General features: G+C 51.9%; 1 protein-coding gene across 10 annotated transcripts in view; it reads right to left on the bottom strand.

Moving 5' to 3' along the window:
* The window catches only part of ASCC2 (activating signal cointegrator 1 complex subunit 2), a 28,948-nt gene extending 17,082 nt beyond the window's left edge, over positions 1 to 11,866 (bottom strand). Inside the window, exons 1-7 of one of the 10 annotated variants that reach the window (XM_064674624.1) lie at positions 10,491 to 10,526; positions 10,335 to 10,370; positions 7,953 to 8,048; positions 6,515 to 6,673; positions 6,011 to 6,181; positions 3,982 to 4,111; positions 1,354 to 1,421 (exon numbers count right to left, since the gene is read on the bottom strand). In XM_064674624.1, the coding sequence (XP_064530694.1) occupies positions 1,354 to 1,421; positions 3,982 to 4,111; positions 6,011 to 6,181; positions 6,515 to 6,673; positions 7,953 to 8,033 (609 nt within the window). In that variant the 5' untranslated portion in view covers positions 8,034 to 8,048; positions 10,335 to 10,370; positions 10,491 to 10,526. The other 9 variants (XM_064674625.1, XM_064674629.1, XM_064674631.1 and 6 more) reach the window with 9 other exon arrangements.
* Between the last annotated feature and the right edge of the window lie 861 nt (positions 11,867 to 12,727).

The following is a 12,727-nucleotide window of genomic DNA, read 5'->3' as shown; positions in this document are numbered from 1 at the left end:
TGCCAGCTGCAATGGTGACCAAACCCACCCTTCTGCAAACTGCTCTGATATGGCAGAGCACAAAAAGCAAATGGAATCTCTGCTGCCCTCCCCAGTAATTAAATTGAAGGCTTGGTCTTGCATCCCAGGATATTTTTACATTGTGGTTTCCCCTCTGAGATTTACCTCCAACAGTTTCTTAACACATGGGAAAAAAAAAGAACAATGTGGGTTTCCAAAAAGTCAAGTGACATTATAGGAGTCTTAGGGTAAATGATACAGAATTCTGGAATCATGGAACAGTTTGAGTGGGAAGGGACTTCAAAAATCACATAGTTCTGCTCCCTGCCATGGGCAGGGGCACCTCCCACTAGCCCAGGATTCTCCAAGCCCCATCCAACCTGGCCTTGGACACTTCCAGGGATCCAGGGGCAGCCACAGCTTTTCTGGGCAACCTGGGCCAGGGCCTCCCCACCCTCACAGCCAGGAATTCCTTCCCAATATCCCATCTAACCCTGTCCTCTGGAAGTTTGAAGCCGTTCCCCCCTTGGCCAGTCACTACATGCTCTTGTAAATACCTTGTGTTTATTTTTGTGCATAGGGCAGCTTTTTGAGGACATAAACATGACATTTCAGGGTACAAAGACTTCAAGACACTTTGATTTCCCCCTCAGGCTGAATGTGAATCCTGCTTGCTCAGGTTGGAGAACATAAAAGCTGTTTATATAAAGGAAAGCTGATATATGGAGAGGTGCTAAATAGCTTTTGCACGGCCCCAGAGCACCCCTTGCATCAGATTTTCCCTTGCTCCTGAACCTGCAGCGTTATCCCTAACCCATTCTGCTGTGTTAAACTACCTCTCATGGTTTCTATTTTGTTGATTTAAGTTTAATTCTTCCCCTGAACTGCCCAATGAAAACTCCTTGAGATTCACTGCAGGGAAGGCAGGAAGCTGAAGGAAGGTGATGGGAGAGTCATCAAGGAATAGTTTTAGATCAAGGCTCAAAACCTCCCTGAGACACATTAACATAAACTAGGGAAAGGAAGCAATAGCAAAATCAAGGGAGGTATAGGCTGGATCTCAGCCAAAGGTTCTTCCCCCAGAGGGTGATTGGGCACTGCCCAGGCTCCCCAGGGCAGTGGGCACAGCCCCAAGGCTGCCAGAGCTCCAGGAGGGTTTGGATGATGCTCTGAGGGACAGGGTGGGATTGTTGGGGTGTCTATGCAGGGCCAGGAGTTGGACTGATGGTCCTTGTGGGTCCTTTCCAACTCAGGGTATTCCAGGATTCTATGAACTGCCTCCCTAGGACTGTTCCCTTCCAGTCTCCAAGCCCTGCCACAGTTCCAGAGGAAATCCCAGCAGGAGAGCAGTACCTGGAGGACAGTGGGCAGAGTCTCATCCAGGTCACCGAAGTAACTTGGCTGCTGAGTGAAGATATTTTCTGAAAAGGGGAAGGAGACCATTTCCATTAGTTCAGGCACTGACACCAACGAGCAAATTGGCACCAGAATATTGTACCTGTGACATTGTACCCGTGACACTGTACCTGTGACATTACTGACACTGTGCCTGTGACATTACTGTGCCTGTGACATTACTGACACTGTGCCTGTGACATTACTGACACTGTGCCTGTGACATTACTGACACCGTGCCTGTGACATTACTGACACTGTGCCTGTGACATTACTGACACTGTGCCTGTGACATTACTGTGCCTGTGACATTACTGACACTGTGCCTGTGACATTACTGTGCCTGTGACATTACTGACACTGTGCCTGTGACATTACTGTGCCTGTGACATTACTGACACTGTGCCTGACACTGTACCTGTGACATTACTGACACTGTACCTGTGACATTACTGACACTGTGCCTGTGACATTACTGACACTGTGCCTGTGACACTGTACCTGTGACATTACTGACACCGTGCCTGTGACATTACTGACACTGTGCCTGTGACATTACTGACACTGTGCCTGTGACATTACTGTGCCTGTGACATTACTGACACTGTGCCTGACACTGTACCTGTGACATTACTGACACTGTGCCTGTGACATTACTGACACTGTGCCTGTGACACTGTACCTGTGACATTACTGACACTGTGCCTGTGACATTACTGTGCCTGTGACATTACTGACACTGTGCCTGTGACATTACTGTGCCTGTGACATTACTGACACTGTGCCTGTGACATTACTGACACCCCCCAGACACAGCTCATGACCACGTAGGACACGGGCCCAGCTCAATCCTCAGTCCAAGCACAGGCCCTGCTCCCAGAAAGCTGCTCCATCAGCCCCCCAGGGCCACTGGAGGTGCAGCAGTGGGAACATGCTCATGAGAGCAGAGCAAACGAGGTGTCAGATGATTCATGCTCCAGGGGCTGGATCAATGAATAATGCAAATACTATCACTGAACATCCCCAGTTCCTTTATTTGACAACTGGAGTTGACTTTTAATTACTGATAACAGTTCAGCACACACTGGAAATGTGCTGCAGAATATTTCTTAAAGGTAATGAGGCTTTAGTAACACCTGCTATTACATTACTAGGGCTCCATTATCTTTACAAAATACTCCACTGAGTAATGCCATGCCATAAATCCTCACCAAGCACTGAGGCTTCTATTTTCCCGGGAATTACTGTTCAGACAATGAAAATTAGGAGTTCTCCAGCAAGCACAGAGCTTGGGCAAGAGTTATGAGACGAGTTTCAGAAAAATTTAAACCCTGAGAAGAACCTAAAGTTTATGAAGGTATGAATTACAGCCCAGAACTGCTCATGCCATCATTGTCACAGCATAATGAAATAACCAGGTGGGCAAATCCTTGGCCACCTGTGTGCAGAGTTATTGTGTGGCACTGCAGAGCATAATTCAAAGGAGGTTTCATGCACTCAGGTCTTCTTTGGAATATTTTAAACCCCAGATAATCTAAGCTTCACATCTCAAAGAGATCTATCTATCTTGTCATGCCTTTCTTCCCACCTCTGAGGCCCAAGAGAGGAATTTAGAGTAGAAGTTACTGAAAAAAAGGATAAAGGGATTAAAAATGCAAAGGTTTATCTCAGCTTTTCTGGCTGGAAATCTGGCTGCATCACATGATCTCTAACACCTCTCTTGTTAGTGAGCTCAGAAATGAGACAAAAATAGCAAAGAAAGGGGAAAGTTTCATCCCATGAGCTTCATTCAAAGGGGGTGAGTATTTACTAAGAAGAGCTCACTTAATCCAAGCCCAGATACTCTTCCAGCTGTGCTCAGGTGACATTAAAGATCACAGGCAGTTCCCCTGTGAAGGGAGCACAGGATAAACACAGAAGTTAAGTCAATGTGCTCCATCTTCATCCCTCAGGTTCTGGCATCCACAGACATTCCTGACTGTCCCTGCCACTGAGGCTGTGTGTGCACAGAGAAATCCAGGGGTAAGCACAGCTTGAGCAACACTCTGAAGTGTTTGTGGTTTGGAGGCACTAAATACATCACTGTCTGCTTTGAAAATTCAAGTTCTCCCACTTCCCAGAGCAGAGGTTGCCTCACGCCGAGCGTTTCACTTGGCTCCCAGCTCTGGGAACAGAAGCACTCACATGAGCAGTTGGACTGTGCCCCAGCTCCCAACCCTCCTCCCTCCTTGCCCAGGAGTTGTTTGATCCTTCCCATCTCTTCCAGGATTTTACAGAGCTTCCACATTCCTCTCCCAGTGGCTGAGGACACGTTTAATTGCATGGGAAAGGACTGAGCCTTGGTTCAAGCCTAAAAAAGCAAGAGCCCAGCTCGGGGCAGCAAAGCATGACATGATGTTTCCTTGGCATACATGAAGTGCACAAGAATAAAGAAAAGCACAGTTTGATCTAGAAATGATAGATCCTAGTTGCTACTGAACAATTCATTTTCAGAGTGGTAACACTGGTATAAAACCCCACTTGTCACTTGTCATACAAGTAAGGAAAAGCTTAAATGCAACAAGTTGTTCCTTGGCTTTAACTAACCAATCATCTTCTGGAGCAGGAGGCCATTTCCTTTCCCAAAAAGCACACAGAGATCCAGAATCTTTGGGATGTCAAACAGGAAGTTGTTGTAAATGATTTCTCCAAAGACAGAGGGAGTGATAAAATGTTCCTACAAAATAAAAAAACAGGAGTAATTTAAAGGATAATCCCCCCCTTGCTCTGAGGTAACTCCAGCATTACAATGACACCCCTAAAAACCTCCCTCAGAGGAGTGTTAAGGGTTTGGTTTCAGAGGAGGCAGCAGCTCTGCTTGAAACAGCTTCTGTGGAGATATCCACATTCCTAGCTGCCTGTCACTGCCACTGATTTCTTCATGTGAAGTGAATCAATCTACCTAAAAGTCAAACCAAAAATGTCCCCACAGTTCATGAGTCCCCAGCCTGGGGACAAACAGCTGAGCTGGCACAGAACAGCTCAGGAGCAGGAGTGAGTGACCAGGCACAGGCACAGCCTCACTGGCACTCACACAACAGGTCACAGCCTGAGGTTTTTGGGCCTTGGGAGAGCAGAACCCAGGCACCAGAGATCACAGAATCAGTGACAAGCAGGAAAAAGGCCCAGGAGCTGCAGCTCTGTACCCTGACTGCTGAACACTGTGCCGAAAACTCGTCACGCTGAGGGAACTTCTTCCAAAATTCTAGATGAAAAAAAAAGGTCTGACACTGAGAAACAAACATCTGAAACGTGACTTTGGATTTCCAGAAGCCCAATTTGCCAGTGACAGCGAATGTTTTCAGTTCTGGTGAAAGGCAGGGCACGTTCTCCCTGCTGAAGCAGAGGGACAGGTCCAGTTTCCAGAACTCCTGCATGACAACAGACCATTCATTCCCCTCAAATCACTCAGCTGTAAAACGGTTTCAAATGCTCGCCTGCCTCTTGGAGAAGTGAGATTTAATCAGACCCTGGAATGAAAGACACCACAGAGGTGTTGAGTGCCTCTGCTGAAATGGTGCCAGCTGCTGGATCCAGCATTCCTGCTACCTGCTCCTATCCCAGTCCTCCAGCTCCCCCCACGAGCCCTTTCCTAAATATTTTATCCCCAAATAACACATCAAGAACCAATGAGGAGATCAAGGGAGTAGTTGCTAAAACAAAAGGTGCCTCATCCATCCTGCCCAAAGGCCTGGTGAAAATTCCACAGCTCCTGGTGGGAGTTGCACTCACACCATTAGTGCTGAGTGTCTTTAATTATAGAATCCTGGAATGGGTTGGGTTGGAAGGGACCTTTAAAATCATCCAGTCTCACCCCCTGCCATGGGCAGGGACACCTCCCACCAGCCCAGGTTGCTCCAAGCCCTGTCCAACCTGGCCTTGGACACTTCCAGGGATCCAGGGGCAGCCACAGCTTCTCTGGGCAACCTGGGCCAGGGCCTCCCCACCCTCACAGCCAACAATTCCTTCCCAATCTCCCATCTCTCCCTGCCCTCTGGCAGTGGGAAGCCACTCCCTGTGTCCTGTCCCTCCATCCCTTGTCCCCAGTCCCTCTCCAGCTCTCCTGGAGCCCTTTTGGGCACTGAAAGGGGCTCTCAGGTCTCTCTGGAGCCTTCCCTTCTCCAGGCTGAATGCCTGATGATGCCAAGAAAACAGTAACTCAGAGCAACTTCACTGTGTGTCCAAAACTTGGGGAAGGTTCAGGACAGAGGGGTATTAGCCCAGATTCTGTGACACCGAGGGAGTGAACACTCAGGAATGGTGGCCTCAAGAGCCTGTTCCATGTGGCCACACAGAGCCCAGTTTGATCTTTCTCCTCTCACCATGACATATCCCACCCCCACACATGGATAACTATTACTTAAGGAGGGAGATCCAGGCAATCAACTAAGGAATCAGTGCATAGTTCAGATACTTCAGCTCTGAGTGTTGCCATCTCCACGTGGAAAATCAGACCGACAAAAACACCAGGAGAGGAAGGAACACCACTGGACACGGAGGGCAGAAACAGGATTCCTTTCTCTAACTCCCTTTTTCCCCCGAGCTATACAGCCCTGGGAGGCAAAGCAACATTCACCTTGGACTCCTTGTGGGTGGACATCCTGAGGAAGGTGAGGAAGATGCTGTGATGGAGAGATTTCTGCACATCCTCCACCTCTGGATGGCAATCCCACATCCCGTCGAACTTGCGGGGGGCACGGCACAGGTAGGAGTCCAAACACTTCTGCAGGGTCTCATCAAATATCACCTGACAAGGAAATGGGAAGGAGGGAATCTCACACATTCATAGGTTGAGCTCATGAGCAGCTCAGTTAAGTTTAAAGACGATCCAAAAACGCTTAAAAGTGCTCAGAGGATTCCCATATCCATCAAATACAAGCAAACTCTTAAAATCCACAGTGGAAAATCCATAGGGAAATACTTTCTTTGCACTCTAAGGTGCAGTAATTGAAATTAAAACGTTTCCCAAGTGACACAACGAGCACAAACAAATCTTTATGGAAATGATTTCAAGCTCATAGCTTTTACAAGCACCTACACGGTCCTGCTTCATCCTCAGTGTCCACAAAACAATGATTACCTGGCACCAGAATCTGTCGTGAGGCAAAGCCAGGAGCCAGTTCAGGTCATCTGCAATGAACTTGGCTCTCTCCAGGAACTCCTCCAGCAGAGCAGGGTCCCTGACAGCAGGAGGGGGTTTGTAGAGCACGAAGGACCGATCAGCTTTGATGTCTGGGTGCTGCAGGAAGCAGAGACATGGAGCTCAATCCCCACACCAAGCCAAGGGAGTGCCCAGTTCCCACCTGCACTGCCCTGGGAATTCCAGGAAACACAGAGTTACATTTTAATACAGTTTGACATTCATGGAATCATGGAATAGTGTGGCTGGGAGGGGACCTTAAAACCCATCCAGTTCCACCTCCCACCAGCCCAGGTTGCTCCAAGCCCCATCCAACCTGCCCTTGGACACTTCCAGGGATCCAGGGGCAGCCACAGCTTCTCTGGGCAACCTGGGCCAGGGCCTCCCCACCCTCACAGCCAACAATTCCTTCCCAATATCTAACCTAAGTTTCCCCCCTGTCACTTTGAGCCCATTACTCCTTGTCCCAGCCCTACAATTCCTCATGAGAGGAATATTCAGTTCCCTGGTAACTTCCCATTTTTTAACCCCTCAAGGCAGTGGGTTTGTGTCTTGATTTACCAGCAATATTTCCAGACCTTGATAATTTGGTAATATTGCTCCCTGCTTTCTATTAACCAAAGCCTTGCAAAGCAATCCTCCCACACCTTCAGAACAAACAGCAGGAGCTTCATGTCAAGCCTTTGAACTCTCTCTTTTTCCTCTGAACTGGTTCTTGCACAATATTCCATGAACTCAAACTGACACAACCATCAAACAGAAACACTTCACTTCCCAGGGTTACTGACCAGGCCCTGCCCAAATCCTCCCACCTTAGAAGGAGAACTACAATGAGCTCCAAGCTCTGCCTCATCCCACAAGTGTGCTCAGGGTGGTGATGGTCCCACTCCTGCAACATCCCCAGAAGGTTCTCTCCAGGCCTTATTTCTGGGAGAAAAGGGTTACTGTGGGTTTAAGGTTTTGATTTCACCCAACTGAAGGCACAGGGTGGGAGGTCACGAGTGGACTGATCCCAGAGCTGCAGCTCAGAGCTAAAATTGAGGCAGGGCTTGCAAAACCTCCCCGAGCATCTTTACTGCAGCAGAGGTTACATCACTGATCAACTCATAATTTTCTTCCTTAAAAGAGAGGATCTGGGAAAACACAGTTTACCACAGATGTTGAACACAGTAAGTCTGGTCGTTGCATTTTGGGGCTTTTTGCTATGGTGGGTAAATGAAATTTCAGTTATCTGAATGCATTAAAAAAAAAATATTTAGCAGGCAAGCTGAACAAATTTCGTCCTATCCCAGCCCAAGGGGTGGTTTTGCCCATGTCTCAATATAAGGCAATTATTTATTAAAGTTCTTATTTGGCTTTCAGGAAAAGCAGAGCTCACCAGTGCTGGCAAAGTTCTCAGCTTCCCTGTCTTGGGATCCCTTTGTGTCAGCTGGAGCTCATCCAGAGGCAGTGCTGGCATCCTGATGGCTTGTTCCTGTCCCCAGCAAACAAAAGCAGCACAGGAGGCACTTTACAAGGTCAGTCAGGCAAAAGCACAACAAAAGAAGCTGCAGCCTGGCTCTAACACACACACACAGAGTGGCTGCAAATACAGTTCTGCAAAGCAATTTATACCAGCAACTGATACCCCACCAAAGGGCCAAATCCTGAGGGAACACCCAGGATTCCTGAGGGAATCCCAGAAGAAACCTGTAATGTGGTGCTGTACTTCCATCCCTGTTCCTTACTGGGAGAGCACAGGTATCTTCCAGGACAACAAAGAGCATTTGGGGACACTGCTCAGTATGGAAATTGGAGATTTAAATGTGGGTGCTGGATGAACTCTCTGCCTTTGCAGCTTCTTTTAACACTTGCAGTCCATCTCCTGACAGCACAGCCCGCAGAGGGAATCCAAACACAGCCTGCATGGGCTGTTAAAAGAGTATTTTTGGTGTTTCTGAGGCAGAATCACTCAGCACTCACCCAGACAAGGCACCCAGGCTGAGCCCACACACAGCATTCCCTGCCCTGCCAATTCCCACGTGCTCCCTAACCCGTGGCTTCATCTCCCACAGCCTCTGGGGGCTCAGAAACGTTCCAACTGACTTTCAGAAATTAGCTGGAAGTCAAACATCAGAGTAACTCAAGAGAAAGGATGTTATGGGCGTTGTTAAAAAAGTTCAGACATAACCTGCAACTTTCATATTTTGTGTTTAATTTCTTTAGGGGGGCTTTAGTATTGAGTTCTGCAAAATGACAGTAAAAAGTTCTGTTCTTGTTAAGGTCTAAGGTCACACATCTCCTGATATGTACAATTAACACAGTCACACTGATTGGGCAGAATATCAATTAAAACAAGAGAAGGGTCTCTACAGCTGAACAACTTATTCAGGAGCATGGTCACAGTTTAGACACCAAGTGAGAGGGACATTTTTCATTCCAGAGGATTCGTCACCTATGGATTTAGGCAAAAAACTGTGTCATCTCACATTTTAGAGCTCAATTAAAAAAAAAAAAATACAGTAGAGCAACACCAACACACACAGCTTAGAAAACTCAAAATAATCGTGTCTTTCCAGGGAAGTTTAAAAATTAAAATGTTGACAAAGTAACAATTTTTTTAAGATACAAAATTTCTTTTGGGGAAAAGACAAACAACACCAAAACTTTTCAGCAGAATAAGCCAAGCTGGTTTTCAGTTCTGGTCATATATTTAATTTGGCACTTAACATTTCTAGAGTCATTCTGAGAACTGCACGTAGAAGGGTGTGTTTGCAATGAGGAAAATCATGCCAAGTGTCTCATTTCCAGCCTGCCAGGCATCCAAATGTCCAGTCCAAGTCAAAAACATCTTGGAAAAGACAGAGCCCTGGCCAAAAGCTTATTCAGCTGGAGAATAGAAGAAACCTGAGTATGGAATATCCTCAGCACAGAGAACCATTCCTGATCACCCTCATAAGCTTTTCCCCACTCAAGAACTTTGGTCTGAACTACAAGCCCACGATTATTCTGTTGTGCCCTGTGGTTTCAGGCACAGTGAAAAAGCCAAACAGCCCTGACAAAGAACACAGTGAACCCAACTTTTGCCAGGGGAACTGATGTTCCCAGTGCCAGAGGAGTTCTCTGTCCTGCACTTCCCATAAGATGCACAGACATGGGGACATCCAGGGTGAGGTGGCACCGCTGGGGCTGCGGGACCCACTGTGGCACAGCTGGCAGAGGGCAGTGCTGGGGCTTGTCACGGATTCATGGAATGGTTTGGGTGCGAAGGGACCTTAAAGCCCATCTTGTTTCACCCCCTGCCTGGGCAGGGACACCTTCCACCAGCCCAGGTTGCTCCAGCCCAGCCTTGGACACTTGCAGGGATCCAGGGGCAGCCACAGCTTCTCTGGGCAACCTGGGCCAGGGCCTCCCCACCCTCACAGCCAGGAATTCCTTCCCAATATCCCATCTCTCCCTGCCCTCTGGCAGTGGGAAGCCATTCCCTGTGTCCTGTCCCTCCATCCCTTGTCCCCAGTCCCTCTCCAGCTCTCCTGGAGCCCCTTTAGGCCCTGCAAGGGGCTCTCAGGTCTCTCTGGATCCTTCTCTTGTGCAGGTGAACCCCCCCAGCTCTCCCATGGCCCAGACACTCCCCGGCACCGCCAGTTCACCCCGGCCCTGCCGCCGCCGCCGCCCCGGGACACGTCCCTCTGTCCCGGTCCTGTCGCACCGGGCCCTGTCCCGCCTGCCCAGACACTGCCACCAACTCCCGCTACCCGCCACAGCCGCCCGAGCCCGGTACCGGCACACGGGTCCCGCGGTGTCCCTGTTCCTGTTCCTGTCCCTGTCCCTGTCCCGGTACCGGCACACGGCTCCCGCGGTGTCCCAATCCCTGTCCCTGTCCCTGTCCCAGCCCCGGTACCGGCACACGGGTCCCGAGGTGTCCCTGTCCCGGTACCGGCACACTCCGTTCCCGAGGTGTCCCTGTCCCGGTACCGGCACACTCCGTTCCCGAGGTGTCCCTGTCCCGGTACCGGCACACTCCGTTCCCGAGGTGTCCCTGTCCCGGTACCGGCACACTCCGTTCCCGAGGTGTCCCTGTCCCGGTACCGGCACACTCCGTTCCCGAGGTGTCCCTGTCCCGGTACCGGCACACTCCGTTCCCTGGGTGTCCCTGTCCCGGTACCGGCACACTCCGTTCCCTGGGTGTCCCTGTCCCGGTACCGGCACACTCCGTTCCCTGGGTGTCCCTGTCCCGGTACCGGCACACTCCGTTCCCTGGGTGTCCCTGTCCCGGTACCGGCACACTCCGTTCCCTGGGTGTCCCTGTCCCTGTCCCGGTACCGGCACACTCCGTTCCCGAGGTGTCCCTGTCCCGGTACCGGCACACTCCACTCCGTTCCGTGGCGCTTCCGCGGCCCAGCGGCTCTTCCGGCACCGGGCGGAACTACCGGGGCTGGGCGGGCACCGCAGCGGCTCCGCCCCGGCCGAGGGACCGGCCCGGGAGCGAGTCTCGATCGAGGGGCGGGAGCCGGGATAGGGGCCCGTGTGGATCCGGGGACAGGAGCCGGGATCGGGCCCGGTGTGGATCCGGGGACAGGAGCCGGGATCGGGCCCGGTGTGGATCCCAAGGGACAGGAGCCGGGATCGGGCCCGGTGTGGATCCCAAGGGACTGGAGCTGGGATCGGAGCCGATGTGGATCCCAAGGGACGGGAGCCGGGATCGGACCCGACGTGGATCCCAAGGGACGGGAGCCGGGATCGGGCCCGGTGTGGATCCCAAGGAACGGGAGCTGGGATCGGGCCCGACGTGGATCCCAAGGAACGGGAGCTGGGATCGGGCCCGACGTGGATCCCAAGGGACAGGAGCTGGGATCGGGCCTGGTGTGGATCCCAAGGGACAGGAGCTGGGATCGGGCCTGGTGTGGATCCCAAGGGACGGAGCCGGGATCGGCGCCGGTGTGGATCCGGGAGTCAGGAGCCGGGATCGGGCCCGGTGTGGATCCCAAGGGACAGGAGCGGGGATCGGAGCCTGTGTGGATCCCCAGGGACGGGAGCCGGGATCGTGCTGCCGTGACCAAACGGGCGGGTTCAGCCCCAGACCGTCGCGGGGCTGGGGCAGTGACACCCCGTGACTTGGGTTGGGATGGGAAGGAGCCTCCAGCTGTTCTCCCTTTGAAGGCAAACCAGCTGGTCCAATAAATCACCTTCGTAAAGAAGGAAACCCCGATATCTCGGTGGCACTGCCCCGTCCGGGCTCACGGGCAGGGGAAGGGGCTCTGCGGGGACAGGGGCCGGTCCCAGCCGGGGACCCCCGCGGCCCCTCGGCGGTGACCGCCCGGTGCTCCTCGGGGGGTGTCTGCGCCGTACAGCCGGACACTGCGGGACAAGGGCAATTCCTGTCGGTTCATACGGGCACGGGTTACATCAGTCGCGCTTATACGGCACTGAAACTGCAGGAATCGGGAGCTTCCCAGCCCGCGGGGTGACACGGGCACATCCAGCCGTCACTAATCTGGGCTCCGAAGGGTCCTGGCTCTCCCCCGTGACCACAGGGAACTCCTCCTAAACTTAGAGTCCAGCTTTAGATGGCAAAGTGGCCTAAAATAGAAACCACGCCGTGCCCTGTGTCATGTGGCTGATCAGGGACGGGCTGGAAGGAGGTCCCGGCTCCCAGTCCCCCGATCCTCGCGCAGTCCGGCCAGCCGGGGTTGTGCCTCCCCGCTGCCCCGCTGTGTGTGCTGGCACCGGGGTGCCCGTGACCCCACGGGGGGAGCGGGGAGGGGGCTGCACACCTCGAGGGATCCCTCAGCCCTGCCCCGGCCCCTGTGCCTGTCCCACGGACAGGAGGGCTCTGTTCCCTTCACACTCGGTCGGGTGTCACCGATTCGCACTGTAAATGTCACAACGGGCTGTCTGGAACTTGCCATCTCTCCTGTTCTGTTGAATTAGTAATTTTTATATGAAATATTCACTATTTCTCGAACATCACTGCACCGCTCAGGCCTCGGGACTGGAGCCCCGGCTGTGCGGAACAACCCGCCAGGACCAGCCCCCAGCGATGGTGTCGATCCAAGCTTTGCTCCGGCTGCTTTGGGGAGGATAACGCTTGGCAACTGAAACATGATTCCCTTGCAGAGGCATCTGTTTATCTCCCCTCCTGTGCCAGCCCTCCTCAGAGCAGTCCTGGCACGA

The sequence above is a fragment of the Pseudopipra pipra genome, chromosome 18, assembly GCF_036250125.1.
Source record: "Pseudopipra pipra isolate bDixPip1 chromosome 18, bDixPip1.hap1, whole genome shotgun sequence".
In the NCBI taxonomy this organism is placed as follows: Eukaryota; Metazoa; Chordata; class Aves; order Passeriformes; family Pipridae; genus Pseudopipra; species Pseudopipra pipra.
Note: the sequence above shows the minus strand (reverse complement) of the source record. Positions and strands in the feature narration are given on the sequence as shown.